Consider the following 17,588-nt stretch of genomic DNA (forward strand, 5'->3'; position numbering starts at 1 on the left):
GATAGGATGTGTCTGTACACTACAGAATTCATTATGCTCCCACCATCAGCAGTTGTATCATCAATGAAGATAAGTGAGCCAGTACCTTCAGCAGCCATACATGCCCAGGCCATAACACCCCCACCACCGTGTTTCACAGATGAGGAGTTATGCTTTTGATCTTGGGCAGTTCCTCTCCTCCTTACTTTGCTCTTGTCATCACTCTGATATAAGTTAATCTTCATCTCATCTGTCCACAAGATCTTTTTCCAGAACTGTGGTTGCTCTTTTAAATACTTCTTGGCACACTGTAACCTGGCCGTCCTATTTTTGTGGCTAACCAGTGGTTTGCATCTTGCAGTGTAGCCTTTGTATTTCTGTTCATGAAGTCTTCTGCGGACAGTGGTCATTGACAAATCCACACCTGACTCCTGAAGAGTGTTTCTGATCTGTCGGACTGGTGTTTGGAGATTTTTCTTTATTATAGAGAGTCTTCTTCTGTCATCAGCTGTGGAGGTTTTCCTTGGCCTGCCAGTCCCTTTGCGATTAGTAAGCTCACCAGTGCTCTCTTTCTTCTTAATGATGTCCCAAACAGTTGATTTTGGCAAGCCTATGGTTTGGCTGATGCCTCTAACAGTTTTATTCTTGTTTCTCAGTCACAAAATGGCTTCTTTGACTTCCGTTGGTACAACTTTGGTCCTCAAGTTGATAAACAGCAATAAGTTTCCAAAGGTGATGGAAAGACTGGAGGAAATACTAGGTGCTGAGAACTCTCTTATACCTGCACTGAGGAGGCATTTAAACACACCTGAGCAATTACAAACACCTGTGAAGCCATGTGTCCCAAACATTTATGGTGCCCTGAAATGGGGGGACTATGTATAAACACAACTGTAATTTCTGCATGGTGAAACCAAAATGTATAAAAATACCCTTTAATAAAATCTGACAATGTGCACTTTAACCACATGTGATTTGTTCTATTACAAATCTCAAATTGTGGAGTACAGAGGCAAATAAATAAATGGGTCTTTTTCCCAAACATTATGGGGGGCACTGTATATTTAGTTAGATAATACTTTGGCTTTGGGCTTGGTTTTCTTAGTTGAGCACTTATCTTGGAGTTATAGCACATACATTGTGTTTTAATTTGTGCTTGACTTTGTAGCAGATAGACACAAAAAGCTGGAGTAATTCAGCGGGACAGGCAGCATCTCTGGAGAGGGAGGAATGGGTGACGTTTCGGGTTGTGACCCTTCGACTGAAGATGGGTCTCTACCCGAAACGTCACCCAATCCTTCTCTCCAGAGATGCTGCCTGTCCCGCTGAGTTACTCCAACTTTTTGTGTCTATTTTATGTTTAAACCAGCATCTGCAGTTCCTTCTTACACATTTTGACTTTTCAGCAATTGAGTTTGGGACAAAAAGGCAAATTGGTTATTTTGATGGTAAACTGATTGATAAAGAACATTTCTTACCTGTTATAGTTACATTCAATACAAGATCTTTCTCAACCATACTGACTTTTTCAAGTAATTACCAATTCAATTATTTATCATCCTGCAGACATACTTAAATTAAGTGATTTAGATGTATAAAGAATAAGTTGGGCTTAACATATGTGGTATTGAAATAATCTAAAAACGTACGTAAAACAACAAGTCGAACTTCTTTGTCAGAGTCCCCGGTGGTATCACCTGGTGCCTCCACAGTACAGAAATAAACACCGTGGTCCCACCACATCACTTCATCGATCCACAAATCAGCTCCTGTCAGGTAAGCATATACAGGTTAGCCACAATCAATATAGGATAACAAGCTAGCATCAAGTGCAATTGAATTCAGTATAGAGAAACAAAGAACTGCAGATGCTGGTTTACAGAAAGATACGAAAGATACAAAATGCTGGAGTAACTCAGCAGGTCGGGCAGCATCCCTGGAGAACATGGATAGATGACGTTACAGGTCAAGACCCTTCTTCAGACTGATTATGTTGGGGGAGAGTGGGGGAGGGGTAGCACAGAGTCCAAAGAAGGGTTCCCCCCATCACAATCAGTCTGAAGAAGGGTCCTGACCTGTAACGTCATCTATCCATGTTCCATGTTCTAGAAGAAGTGTCCAAACCTGAAAAATCACCTATCCATAAAAATCTTCTCCATACAAATATCTCTTTCCAAACCTTCACTCAACGTACTAAAGCAGAAGACATTTATTCATCATCCAGTCTTGCTGGCTGCAGAGATTCTCTTAATTTTAATAAAGAAATTACAACAATTCTTGTAACATTGCTCAAAAATAATCTTGCATCTTCAGAATGTTAGAATTTAGCTACAAGACCCCCCACCCCCCGGGTCTCTAACTTTGTCAGAGAAATCTATGTATTTCCAAATTGGGATATTATGATCATTTAAAAAGCTACATTCTCAATAAGAATAATGTGGGCTGTAATTATTGTTGATAGGGAAATGGACATCTTTTTACAAAAATCACTGAAAATCTATTTACAGTACGACATGCAATTAAGAAGGCAAATAGTACGTTGACCATTATTACAAGATAAATCAAGAATGGAGATATCTTGCTCCAATTATATAGGGACCTGATGATTCAGCACCTGGAATATTGTGCTTGGGTCTACTGTCCTAAAACGGAAAAGATATTCTTGTAATTGACGGGGGAATAGCAAATTCACAAGGTTGATTCCTGAAATGGTGGATTTGTCACATAAAGAGAGGTTAAACGCTGCCATATAATTACTGTGAACATGTAATAAACATTAGCATTTTGTTAATATTGTGCACCAGATTGCTACTTGGCAGTAGAAAAGATTAAAATGAAAAACAGCATAAAAAAAATAACATCATAGAGAATTAAAAGGCAACAGCCTATGTAATGCATTATATCATTTTAAACCAAGTTTCTCTCCATAGGAATTGAAACTTATGGGTGGTGGGATAGGTGAAATGTTGGTAATAGATTGCCATTCCATTGGCTCTAATCATTGATATCAATGTGATGCTTACTGTTCTGAATGGTGATCTTCCTTTGTCTATATTCGTTGCCCAGTATTGGCTCATTCTGGCCTCGTTTCTGAATTACAATTCGCACCTGTCGCTGATCATCTTGGCAGTCGTTGGTTGGATCTTGGCCCATACTCAACATAGCAATGTACGCTGCAGGAGGAAGAGATTTCACTTAAAGTTGAGTTGCCTATTTCATTTTATTTCTTCTTCCCTGTTCAAAAACCACAGGCATGCCAGTGGTGTCTTTTTAGCACATCACATGTTTGTTATAGGCTGCGATGGCTAAGCCATAATCGATAAAAATTTCCTACAAACTGCCTATTGTTTTGTATCATCCTCCAATTTAAATATTTTGCTGTTTTCCCTCATTTTTTCCAAAGCTTTTGCTTTGCATATTTCCCTTTAGATTTCCCCGTCAGTTTGCTGAAATACAAAATCTAGTTTGCCTGCTCTTAATTATTAAGGTGTTTGAACATTCCTATTTCTGAGAGGAAGCTAGATGGGCGTGGACCCGTTGAGTCCAAATCTCACCTGCAACCCTCCGTGCAAACATCTCCTGCGGCCAGCAGGAGAGCTCTCCTCACACCCCCCCCCCCCCCCCCATTGGCCGCTACTCCCGCGGGCCCTGCCCCCTCTGAGGCAACCCTCCCCCAACTGCGTAATCACGGATGCGGCGGCCATCTTACGTATTAAAGTTTAAAAAGTGAGTTTTAAATCTCTCCAGTGGGCCCGGCAACCCTCCCCCAACTGATGATCGTGGACCCATTGCCGGCTGGGGTGTGTCCCCTGGGCCATGGGCGGGCGAGGGGGGAGAGGAAAGGGTAGAGAGAGCCACTCACCTCGGCCCCGGGCGGCCATCGTGTCGGCCAGAGTGAGCCGTGGGCCCGTTGGGCGGAAACCCCTCCTGCTGCAGCAGCTCAGCGGCGACGGCCATCGTGTTTAACCCTCTGCCGCTGCACTACAGGAGGAATGTCAGGCGTGGGGCACGTCGGGACGGGCGCTGGTCCTCCCGGGGAGGGAGGGGGAGTGCAACCAGGGCCGTTTTTACAGCATTATGGGCCCCCGGGCAAAGCAGTGTACTGGGGTCCCTACCGTTACTCTCCCCCACCCCCCTTTCCCTACCAGCCCCCCCCTGTCGTGCCGGCGAAAAGCACAGCGATGGACTTAGGGTGCTACATTGTTGCGAAAAGCACTTACAGATCGCTGTGAGAAGCACTTAGTGACCGAAAATGTTGCGAAAAAAGCACTTATTGAACCTACATTTTTAAAGTAGTATTTATTTATTGGAAGTCACTTAACATACACAGATCAGCATGGGGCCCCTATGCTCGTGGGCCCCCGGGCAAGTGCCCATCAGGCCCATGCGCTAAGACGGCCCTGCCAGCAGTCCCCCCCCATCATTGGCTGTCACTCCCGTTGCTCTGGCGTGTCCCGCCCCTGGCAGCCATCATGCCCCCCCCTCATTGGCCGCCACTCCCATTGTGACGTCAAACGCAGCTGACGGCCAGGAAAAATGGAAAAGTTAATTTTTTAACTTTAAAATGTCAATAACTGTAAAAATATAAGACCAATTTGAACCTTATCTTGCGACTGCACACCCCAGGACAACGGTGAGTAAAGTGAGCCTAAAACTGTCATGCTATTGTGTACCGTTTTGGCTGTATTTCCGGATAAACGGACACAAACAAACGGACCTCAACGGACACAAACAAACAAGATGAGAGTTTTAGTGATATATATTTATAGCAAATGTTACTTGCACAGATGGGTCATCTTGGTCGGCATGGACGGGTTGGGCAGAAGGGTCTGTTTTCATGCTGCATGACTCTAACGCTTACAATATTTCAAACATCCTTTTCAAAATAAACCCACTTTGAACTGATAACCACATAGATAATTAAACTCCCATTGATCCTCATTCCCACCAAGCTCCTGGATTTTTATTATCTACCTTTTAATACCCAATAATAGTGAGATGCTATACTTTCAGCCTGCACAGATTTTTGTTCTAAATCTTCTAATCTAGAGCACTTGCCCTTGCTCTACAGCTTTCGCTGGCAGCTCGATCCATAGACACACACCACCTTCTGAATGAAGAATCTGAATACCAGTTCACTTTTAAAACTTTTCCTTCACATCTTAAACTTAAGGCTTTTGGTTCTGGACTCCTCAGTGCTGGGAAATAGACCGTCACCTTATTTATGATCTTAGGATTTTGTATAGCTTTATGTCATCCCCCAGCCTCCTACATTTCAGGCTAAAATGTTCCAGCCTCTCCTTATAACTCAAGCCCTCAAGGGCTGGTCCCCTCCTGGTGAATCTTTTCTGCATTCTTTCCAGTTGAATGATATTCTTCCTATATCAGGGAGAGCAGAACTGTATGTCACACTCAAAATATGGCCACACCATATTTGCAGTTGCAGCATGATGCCCGGCTCTTGTACTCAACACACTTACTGATTAAGAGAATCGTGGTAAAAACGCCTTCTTCACCAGACAATCTCCCTGTGTCGCCACTTTCTGGGAACCGTGAACCTGTACCCAGAGGTCTCTGTTCTCCAAGGCTATCCAGGGTTCTACCACCTACCGTGCAAGTCCTGCCCTCATTTGACTTATCAAAATGTTCCACTTCACAATTGTCAGAGATAAAGTCCATCTGCTATTCCTTAGCCAACTTCCCTTGTTGCTCCGAGTTAAGATTGTACTGTTTATCTTGAAAAGTAATATGAAAATTTTCTATTATTTTAAAATACCAGCTCTTATTTAATTTTCCCTCTCACGCAACATTGCTGAAAGCCTTCACTTACTTGGACTACAAAACCTCTGACCTTGCATTTGATACAATAACTGTTTAAATTGTTCCTAAGCAAATTTGATGAGCTGATAAACTTTACAGCTTCTCGATATTGACACTTTCATTTAAGCAAATCTGTAAAATTGTTTGCGTTTCAATTTTCACTAATCCAGGACTGTACAATGATCATCACTTCTGCTTTTTTAAGCACCATTAAGCCAACAATTTAGATATATGTGAATTCATTAAAATTCTTGAAAACCTGAAAACAAAACAATAGCAGCATTAAATGTCATGATCACTTAGAAAAATCTTTGATGATGTTATTTATTTGGAAAATACTGGACATAGAAAAGTACATTTTGGATAGTCAGTCAGGGATCATCCAGTAATATAATTAAAAGAGTCCATTCACTTCCCCATTGGTGTTGAAATGAATGGTGATGATGAAGCACATGCCATATTGCCACACAACAATGCAGCAAGTGTAATAAGTGTGGTCACAAATTTATATATCAAGTATAGAATTTTACTGTTGATTCTGCATTTTTGTTCCTACAATTTGCAATACAAGTTGAGCTATTCGATTGATACATCTTTCTATTTAAACAACAAATCTGTATTGAGCCTATATCGTGATAAACCTTTTTGAAGATGGCCCACTTATTTTTTTCTAGGGCAGTCTGATCATATAATTTTATATGATGTACAAAACTAAATGAATTATATTGTTCTATTTCACTGAGGCAAATGTTTTAGATGATTACTCCATCTACATTTTTTAATTCTTGATTTTTCCTTAAAAGATGCTTGCCCCTGCAGCTTGACAAAGTGAAAACAACAATTGAGATGTGTAAGAAGGAACTGCAGATTTTGGTTTAAACCAAAGATACACACAAAATGCTGGAGTAACTCAGCAGGACAGGCAGCATCACTGAAGAGAAGGAATGGGTAACGTTTTGGGTTGAGACCCTTCCTGAGACTGATTGAGATCCCTGTCTGGTTGCCTCAAGCTAAAGTATGGTCACCACAGCTGCCACAATCAGGAGTTGCAAGAAGCACTTGGATGCAACATAATTTCACTAATTCAGACACAAAGTGCTTGAGTAACTCGGCGGGTCAGGCAGCATCTCTGGAAAACATGGATAGGTGACTTGCCTGCAGTCCGTCTGTCTTTTGTGTTTTTTGTTGTTTTGTATGAATTGTAGTTTTAATATGGTGTAGTGTTTGTATGTTATGTTTGGGGGGGGGGGTGGGAGGGAACGGGAACTGTAAAATTCTCTCTCCCGAACGGAGACCCGACCTTTGTTCTGTGTCGTGTCTCCGTTCCCGCTGCGGCCTACCACCGGCCATGCGCCTGGAGCCACCTGGGGCTCTGGTTCGCAGAGCCCGCGGCCTGGACTCACCACCTGCGGCGCTGGCCGCCTTCGGAGGATGCGGGAGCGGCTGCGACTCGTCTCCGGAGGCTCCGGCGCGGGCCGCGTGGATGTCGGAAGCCCGCAGGCTCCTGGGTGGGGGCCGACATCGGGAGCTCTGGCAGCGGCAGCGTCTTCGCCCGCCCCGAATCGCGGACCTTTCACCGTCCGGCGCGGCCTGGAATAGGCCGCAGACCTTTCACCGCCCAGCGGGGGCTTCAATGTCAGGAGCCCCGACCGCCCCGACGTGGCAACTTCAACAGCCTGACCGCGGGAGAAGACGACAGGGGAAGAGAAAAGGCATTCTGGCCTTCCATCACAGTGAGGAGGGACTGGAGGAGACTCACTGTGATGGATGTTTCTTTTTGTTTGGTGTTAGTTTATGATTGTATGTGTTATTGCATTTTTATTGATTATTCTTATTGGTCTTATTGTTCAACTGCGGGTAGTTTCATTTCACTACACATTTATGTGTATGTGACAAATAAACGACTATTGACTATTGAGGTGACATGCTGAGTTACACTAGTGTTTTGTGTCTTTTTTGTTTCTAATTTTCACTAATACATTCCCTTTCAGAAGAGTCGAACATATAAAAATAATGAGGCTTTTATATACAAATGTAAAGCATGTCAAAAATCACTTCCAAGTTACTTTTGAAGGTGCGGTACGGTGGCGTAGCAGTAGAGTTGTTGCCTTACAGCGCCAGAGACCTGGGTTCGATCCTGACTACCGGTGCTGTTGGTACGGAGTTTGTACGTACTCCCCATGACAGTCATGGGTTTTCTCTGAGATCTTCGGTTTCCTCCCACACTCCAAAGACGTACAGGTTTGTAGGTTAATTGGCTTGGTATAAATGTAAATGTAAAATTGTCCCAAGTGTGTGCAGGGAAGTGTTAATGTGCGGGGATCGCTGGTCGGAGCGGACTCGGTGGGCCTCTTTCCGCAATGTATCTTTAAACTAAACATTTGACAATGGATTCACTAAGTAATCCAAATTGACAGTCAACTCACACAGAATAAATCCCAAATGACCTTTGGTGGTGTTGGATTGAAGGAGGCTTGTTGAACAGGTGAATGAGATGTATCTACCTGTCTTCAAAATGTACTTTTGGTTATTTAATATCTACATAGAACATTAAAGGATAGCATTTCAGCAATAAAGAACTCCCTCAAGTACTGCGATGAGTAACTGTTCGAAATTGAAGCCCAAATCTTCTTGAAATGCTGCCAGGGACGGATTAAACTAGTGCCGGGCCCAGTTTAGCATATGTTATAAAGGGCCCCTAAATGCGGGACAAGGTGACGTCACCCGATTGGGTGCTTCCAGCATTTCTTGCATTTTTATTTCATATTTAAATCATCTTAGCTTTTAATGCATTTCAATCTCAAATTTGAATCAGTGTACAATAAATGACAAAGTTACAAAGCACAGCGGCTCCTCCTTTTGTCCCCTCCCCTGGCCCCCACAGCGATTCCCCCATGCCGGATCCTCCATTGTTCGTACCCTCCCTCCCCTCACGGTTGTCCTCCACACTCTCATCGACCGTGGGTCAACCCATGAGACATCGCCGCCGCCCCATCGTCGCGAGGCTTCACTGCCGCCGCCGCCGAAGCCTCACCGCTGTCGACACCCCACTTCACTGCTCTGTGGTGTCGACCCGGGCTCCGTCGGTCGCTTTGCCCAACCTAGGCTTCAACCCGCGAAGCCCTGGCTGGGCTCCGACCTGGGCTTCTACGTGGCGATCCAGGAGGCATCGAGACCGCGGCATCGCGATAAAGGCCTCCGGCCACGTTCCTAGTCCATGGCCGCGGCCCATCGGGAAACACCGAAGATAGACACAGAATGCTGAAGTAACTCAGCGGGATCTCTGGAGCAAAGGAATGGGTGATGTTTCAGATGGAGACCTTTCTTCAGGCCAGAGGTGCCAGAGCGGCGCTCCGGTGAGCTCCGGCAGCACTGCACCCCTGGTTGTGGGGGGAGGGGGGCGGGGGTGTGAGGGTCTATGTCTCGAGGTTGGCAGTTGGGCAGTGACGCGCCAGCTGCCCATTGGTCTGCACAGCCCCGCTGCCAACATATTCTAATCGCTGCGTTGGCAACACATTCATACCGCGACGGTTGGGGAGCGGCACGCGCAACACAGCGCGGGGCCCTCGAATGTGCGGGGCCCTTAGCAAATGTTACTTTTGCTACTATGTTAATCCGGCCATGAAAGCTGCCAACTAAAGTAGCTAAAATAAGAGGATGACAGAACCCTAATTAATACTAGTGGTATTGTAGTTATACGGTAATGTTAACTCTCCAATATTCAGAACAGCATATCACATCTTATTATCAATGACTCGACTTTCTGGGGGAAAAAATCATAAATGATCATGTACTAATACTCTTGGTAAAAACCTTATTTTAAATTTACAATTAGAAACAAAAGCAGGATATGTTACTGGAGCCTGTCAAGTTCAGATGTGCACAACAGTTCCATGCAAATCTAATGTCCATCCACTTTCTAACCACATGTAGATGGCACAATCAACACTGGAATTAGGTGCCAGTGCATCGAGTCTCAGCCTCTACCGCTGAACTCAACACCAAGTTTCAAATCATGTGCATCCAGCCCCTCACAGACCTACAGTAGGAAGGTAGTTCAGACTAAGGTTTGTGTTCATTTTTCTTAATTGATCAAGCACTGAATCATTGCTTAATGTACATCTACTGAGTATTCAATCTGCCTATTTTTATTACTAATCTACAAAATTTAAAACCAAATTTTAAGTGCAAACTAAATTAACTTTTAATGACAAAAAGTAAAATTTTATTTTAACATAGAAACATAGTAAATAGGTGCAGGAGGAGGCCATTTGGCCCTTCGAGCCAGCACCGCCATTCATTGTGATCATGGCTGATCATCCACAATCAGTAACCCGATATCCCGTGATTCCGCTAGCCATTCGAGCTCTATTAAATTCATCCAGTGAATTGGCCTCTCTTTTAAATTCATCCAGTGAATTGGCCTCTACTGCCTTCTGTGGCAGAGAATTCCACAAATTCACAACTCTCTGGGTGAAAAAGTTTCTTCTCACCTCAGTTGTAAATGGCCTTCCCTTTATTCTTAAACTGTGGCCCCTGGTTCTGGACTCTCCCAACATTGGGAACATTTTTCCTGCATCTAGCTTGTCCAGTCCTTTATATAATTTTATATGTTTCTATAAGTTCCCCTCTCATCCTTCTAATTTCCAGTGAATACAAGCCCAGTCTTTCCAATCTTTCCTCATATGACAGTCCCGCCATCCCGGGGACTAGCCTCGTGAACCTACGCTCCACTGCCTCAATAGCAAGGATGTCCTTCCTCAAATTAGGAGACCAAAACTGCACACAATACTCCAGATGTGGTCTCACCAGGGCCCTGTACAACTGCAGAAGGACCTATTTACTCCTATACTCAATTTTGATACAGTGAGCATTTAGACAAATAGAGTATACGAGCAAAGAGGAAATAACATAATTCGCTTAATTATGTAATTTCCTCTGCCTCTGCTCTTATATGTTGTATTCCCATGTATTCACATCAGAGGGTGCTGTTGCACCATTAAACAAACCTGTGTCACACATTTGACACAATAATTTGTCTTTATTCAAATGGAAACTGGTTTCATCGACATCGAAACTGTAAAGGGAGAATGATGCAATGAAACAGCAGATAACATTTGAACAATTTTTTAAAAATAGAATTGCAACAATGTTTAGAGTAGTGGCACATGCTGAAGCTCTGACAGGTTATTGGCCAAGTGTTACAGAATAGGACGAGAAGATAACCATTCAGCCCATTTAACTCTTCCCTTCCCTGAATAAAGTCTAAGGAATATATACATGAAAACATTGCTGTATGCTGCAAAATGATATCATGAACTCTCGGTTTAAGTCTTCCGTGGTGAGATGTCTTGCATTGATCTTTGTAGCTGGACATTAACTTTGGACCCGCCGCTGCTGCAACAAGTGGCTAATTGAATAGACGCTGCCTGCTACAGCACAGAATGGCAGAGCAGTGGTAGAGGACATCAACCCATTGCCTGGCCAGGACGACCTCTACAACACCGACCGAGTGTTGCCAGGACAATGGACCTTTACGGCTATGTTAAGACTAAAGTTTTTTTTAATTTCGGACTTGATGGGTACAAGATGATGCCTGAAACGTGGCCACTCTTGCCTCAGTGTGGTCTTCTATTGCACACTCTTATACTTGGTATGATTGTGCCTAATATATAGGATTGTCACCGAACAGTGTGCAAAAAAAGAATTTTGCTGTACTTGGGTACACGTCACGATAAAATACTATTGCACCATTGATGTGTTTAGAGTCAGCATTGATTAACAGGGCTTGGTTAAAATATTGGTCAAAATTGATTTGAAAATACCATACCCAGTTTTGAAATTCATGAATTTTAAAGGTCATTAAGTTGAAGTCTGCCAGAGATTATCCTCTGATTACACAAATGCAATGATGGAAAATAGGAAATTTCCAACAATCATACTTACATGAGGAATAGTATTCAAATATGGGGTCTTTGCAAAATGACTTGAAACGCCAGGTGACAAGTACATCCTGAAGTTGCGAGGAAGTGGAATAATCACATCTGAGCGCGATGGAAGAAAAAAGTGTAGTCGTACGATGGGTTTCTGGTACACTCACTAACAATGCAAAGCATGCTGCAAGATAAAATGGTCACAGATGGTCAACAGAAGGTTCATGGAGATTACAATATTACAATGCAATTAACATGGTTTCAACTGAGGTGCATTAAATTCACACAATGGAGCACAGAAACATAATTTTATATTGCCATTCCAAGCCCTTGTTAATTTATTGTGCCAGTATTAGTATATCAAATATGAACTACGTGTATATGAAGTAACAATGTACAAGGTCCTTCTGCCTTGATAAAAACTTCAGAAAGAAAGATCATAGATATTTTGAGCTGTTAAATAGAAATTCCCATGATTCCCAGGATAGGCTGTAATGCCAAATGGATTTTCAATGCTTTGGACCCTGCTTTGAAAAAATAATTCCAGGTCATAGAGGGTGAGTATTTACCTATGTTAACTTCTACATAAAGAGTATCTGAAATCCTGATGCTAGCCATAGTTAAGGAATCACTGAAGTAAAGGATGTGAACATTTTCACTCTACAAACAACCCTCACCTGAAAACATCTTCACTTGCAGAATCACAATGTTCCAGCAATAATTCAGTTTTGCTTCAGCTTGGATATTTAGCAAAGTTGCATATTTAATGTGGATAATTAACATGGCTAAATGACCATACAAAGACTGCGTACTGATTGTTAAAATTAATGTTTGCAAAAGTTCCCCTGAATATAAAGAGAAAGCGATGCCATAACAAGGCAAAAATCATTTGGTCGACATGCTGGATTCATATTCCTTTCTTCTTTCTACATTTATAGAGATAATGTGGATTACCAACACATATATATATATATATATATATATATATTTCTTACAATACCACACCTATCTAGTTTACCTGGCTCTTCAAATTTCAAAAAAATAGTATTTTAAGAGCACTGGACTCATTTCATGTTTGTGTGGGCCAACAATACAAATCAGGGTAATTTACTTATTCTGAAAATACCACTCGTAAAGGGAGATCTGACTTCTTGGGCTTAATCAAAATGAACTGTCAGCAGTCAAGAGCTTGAAGCAAAGCAACTCCCAGCTTACAAGTGCTGTGTACCCAAGCTACAAGTGAAATATGAAACATTTGCCAATGGACGCTGCTGCTGAACATAGAATGCAGCGGGGGGGGGGGGGGGGGGGGGGGCAGTATTGCAGAGATTCCCCAGTATTACCCCTGGGGGTTGGATTTGGAGGCAGAGGAAACAAACAGGAACAAAACAGCTCAGATCCCACTCCAGTCAGACCACTCCAGGATCCCAGTCCTTGATCATGAGTAATCAAATTAGGGGGTAAAGATCATTTTCTTTAAACAACATTTTGTTTTAGATTTTTTTTTAAATTATTTAATTACTTTTTAAATATTAGTTATTTCAGCCTAAATGGTTTTCAAAAGTGTCTGAATGCAAATGTGCATAGTCAACTTAAGAAATAATCACATAGCTGCCACAAAATATGGAGAGACTTTATGCAGAGGGTGAAATCGGAGTGAGCAATGATTTTTTCCACCCACAATTTGTAAGAATTTCAAGAAGACATGAATTAATGTATTAACTTTTTTTTCTTGCTTATAAAGCTTGTAAGCAGATGATATGCATCATGTTTTATATCTTTGAGTTATAGAGCGCAGAACTGGTTGTTCGTCTATGCCAACTTTCATGCTCAATTATGAACATGCAATCTGTCAGCAATTTTCAACTAACCATTCCATGTTATATTATTATTTTCTCCATCGTGTGGTTATCCACTTTCTGCTCATGTCATTTTTTAAAACACTTGTTTCTTCTCCTTGGCAAGCAGAGGAATAAAATCAATTATCCTCTGAAACCAAACATAGTCCCCTGATTAGTGTTATCTTGAAATTACAATAAATACCTAACTTATGCACTTCTTAAAGTAAAAATAAATGTTTATATACAGTTTATATATACAAATATAAATGTTAATTATGTTCAACAATTCAGATACTTAGAAAAGTGTCAGCAGTCAATCTTAGACATCCATAGAACTCAAAAAACAGATTGGAATGTGAAGCAGCAATTAAGAGATAGATAATAAATAAATTGTCTGACATATAATTTAAAACGTTGATTCAATAATCTTTGTAAACTACAGTATAAAATTGATTTTCTTCTTTCTTAAAACTGGCAAATAAAAACACAAAAACATGGACAAACACTAAATTTCTAGACATAGTTCACAAAGCTCAAACAACATTTAATCTAAGGTAAAGTTGACTTTCTGTAGACAGATTATAAGAATCTTTTGATTCCATTACAATCTTAACAAGGTTTTATTTAACAGCGGTTATGTTAGATTATTTAATCTCTTCAGTGTATAAAGTGTAAACAAAGACCTTCAGCATATCACCATGTGAAAGAAAGCCAAATGGCACTAGTTTTGGAGATGATCACAATATTACTGATTGCTTTCCTTTGAGCACATATTCACCATCAACAAGACGAGCATTCTGAGAAAGGTCTTGAACTGATATATTTTAGAAAATACAAAAGGCATAGTGGGAAAATGCACATTCACCATGCAACAAATTAACAATGTACAAAACTTAATTAAGGATGGATGAGGTTATGAGATTTTAAACTATTTTTCAACCATTCCATCCATTGAAAGCTACACTGGAAAGACTACAGATCAAAAATACCAAAATGTATCAAAGGCTGAGATTCTATAAAAATCATTCAAGCAGGAGAAAGTAAATATTAAAGAGCAGAATTGGGAATATCTTGAGTCGATGGGATTGGTTACGATTAACATCAAAGGGGGGGCTCTGATGGTTAGTGAGAATGCGGTGGATGAAAAGATCTGTTTCCATACACAATGAAGCATAATTATTTGAAAAGGGAATATTCAAAGTTATCAAGAGCCCTGATAGTAACTTGTAGCAATAGTTCAATATGATATAGCGCAAGCTTTAAGCAACACAAGTTATTTTATCTCTTGACCTTCACTTCCATTTAAAATGGTCATCCCAACGGGTATCAGTAGCCAGATTAGGATGCAATTTTGGGAGCACAAAATTCCCCAGTTGTTAAGTCCATTGGGTTGAGGTTGGGACGTGGGGGCATGGTGTCAAGTTAGGAGGAGGGGGAGTTCAACGAGATCTGGGTGTCCTAGTGCATCAGTCAATGAAAGGAAGCATGCAGGTACAGCAGGCAGTGAAGAAAGCCATTTGAATGTTGGCCTTCGTAACAAGAGGAGTTGAGTATAGGAGCAAAGAGGTCCTTCTACAGTTGTACCGGGCCCTGGTGAGACCGCACCTGGAGTACTGTGTGCAGTTTTGGTCTCCAAATTTGAGGAAGGATATTCTTGCTATGGACGGCGTGCAGCGTAGGTTCACTAGGTTAATTCCCGGAATGGCGGGACTGTCGTATGTTGAAAGGCTGGAGCGATTGGGCTTGTATACACTGGAATTTAGAAGGATGAGGGGGGATCTTATTGAAACATACAAGATAATTAGGGGATTGGACACATTAGAGGCAGGAAACATGTTCCCAATGTTGGGGTAGTCCAGAACAAGGGGCCACAGTTTAAGAATAAGGGGTAGGCCATTTAGAACGGAGATGAGGAAGAACTTTTTCAGTCAGAGAGTGGTGAAGGTGTGGAATTCTCTGCCTCAGAAGGCAGTGGAGGCCAGTTCGTTGGATGCTTTCAAGAGAGAGCTGGATAGAGCTCTTAAGGATAGCGGAATGAGAGGGTATGGGGAGAAGGCAGGAACGGGGTACTGATTGAGAGTGATCAGCCATGATCGCATTGAATGGCGGTGCTGGCTCGAAGGGCTGAATGGCCTACTCCTGCACCTATTGTCTATTGTCTATTGAGTGCAATGTTAAGTCAAAGAGAGGTCAAACACACCAGTTTATCTTGGCCCTCAAACCAAACAAATGTTTAAATATTTTCCTTTCTCAATCCTCTACCCATAAACCTTCTCCAGCAAACCCACCATGTTCTTGGGTCACAAAACTGCATGTTAAGTTTGAGTCAAGGTTCAGCTTTTTCTGTACTTAGTATGGCCTCTAAAGATTCCAGAAACATGCCAGCTAAAATAACATCAGGTGCACTTTCATCAGCTAGCAGGAGAGAATTCCATACCTATTGTAATTCTGTCTCTTCTCATTCTTCCTGCAAGGGGTTAATACTACATCACAAAGAGAAAAACACCAACCCGACTTGATGAACTGGTTTCTGTGCTACTACATTCTTCTTCATTCCGTAAAGTGCACTTTGATGACACATCTTACCACAAATAGAAAGGATAGATTCTTCTGGTACTTCATTCAGCCTGCCTTAGGCTGTTCAGTATAACCATCAAATGGCCTCAATTCCTAATTCTGTGCCTGTTCCCCACAATCCTCAATTCCTTGGTGTTTCAAATAATTATCTATTTATCTATCTCCACCTCAAATATATATATATTTGGCCTCCATCATCCTCAGGAATGGGGAATTCCAGAGTCTCGCTACTCAGAGAAGACATTTCTACACATCTAGTTGTAAATGACAGGGGTATGTTTAAAAAAAATAGAACTGTGTAATTACAGACTTTAAGGGAGACAAATGTTAATCACTTTCAGAACAGTAAATGCTCTGAATTTAAGAACCACAATTGATATCTAATCCATTGCCCTGAAAGGGTTAACAGAAACGGAGTTTCAATTGAAACTCGAACACAGTAGAGCGAAACAATCTGTTATTGCACAATATATCCAATAACTGCATGCTACCTTTGCTACGTATGCTTATTCTACACCAAGTTAACAATTACCTGCAATAAATACCATAGATAGATTTTCATCAAATTAATTAAGTTAGATCTGCTGCCTTCCAATCACAATCTCCATTAAGTTATATATGAATTGTACTGAAAAATTAAATATCTCATTTAATTTAATAAAGGAGTGTTTTAGAACCAATGAATTAAAGAAAATACAGAAATGACAAAATAAAAATCACATAATATTTGAAATTTTTTAAGTGAAAGCAGAAATAATATAAAATGCAGACATAAACATTAAACATAAAAAATATCGATAGTTTAAAGATTCTAATATACTGTGGTTAGGATAATTTTAGACAGGGTTCTGAAGCAATTCATTATCCAGCGTTAGAGACGACAAAGATACCAATGCTCCCAGTTCTCTGTGTTTGTCAGCAATACCCAGTCTGGAAAGTATATTTCCAGATAAGTTGGGATCAAGCTTCTTATTTGAAAGGTTAATTTGCTGACTTTAATATTTGGCAACGAAGATGAATCACAGAAGAAATACTATTACAAAATCTTTGGAGTACAAAGATTTGGTGCAGCCAGATCAAAAGTGAATTAATTTTCTTATGGAAATACAGTTATGATAAATGACAAAGGCAACAATCAATTATAACATTGTAGTTTTACATAAATGCACTATTTAACAATACAGTCATTGAGCAGGGAGTGCTTATTCCACATCTTATTCCTTATTTTTTAATGGTTTAAAGCCCATAACAAGTTCACCATATTTTTAATGGCAAACAAAGCATAATGGTAATTAATTTTTAATTGTAAGCAGTCAACTTTTATTAAACATCTTTAAATGACGCCAATGGTCCAATAAGCACATAACTTACAATTACAAGCAAAGAAAAGACATGAAACAAGATGAATTCTGCCAAAAGGAACAGCCTCCCAATATCC

General features: G+C 41.1%; 1 protein-coding gene across 1 annotated transcript in view; it reads right to left on the reverse strand.

Moving 5' to 3' along the window:
* ildr1a (immunoglobulin-like domain containing receptor 1a) overlaps window positions 1–17,588 on the reverse strand; it is a 63,406-nt gene that overhangs the window by 10,856 nt on the left and 34,962 nt on the right. Inside the window, exons 4-6 of the mRNA XM_078409035.1 lie at window positions 11,746–11,916; window positions 3,003–3,152; window positions 1,629–1,748 (exon numbers count right to left, since the gene is read on the reverse strand). Coding sequence (XP_078265161.1) covers window positions 1,629–1,748; window positions 3,003–3,152; window positions 11,746–11,916 — 441 coding nt within the window. The remainder of the gene's footprint in view (window positions 1–1,628; window positions 1,749–3,002; window positions 3,153–11,745; window positions 11,917–17,588) is intronic.

The sequence above is a fragment of the Rhinoraja longicauda genome, chromosome 12, assembly GCF_053455715.1.
Source record: "Rhinoraja longicauda isolate Sanriku21f chromosome 12, sRhiLon1.1, whole genome shotgun sequence".
NCBI lineage: Eukaryota > Metazoa > Chordata > Chondrichthyes > Rajiformes > Arhynchobatidae > Rhinoraja > Rhinoraja longicauda.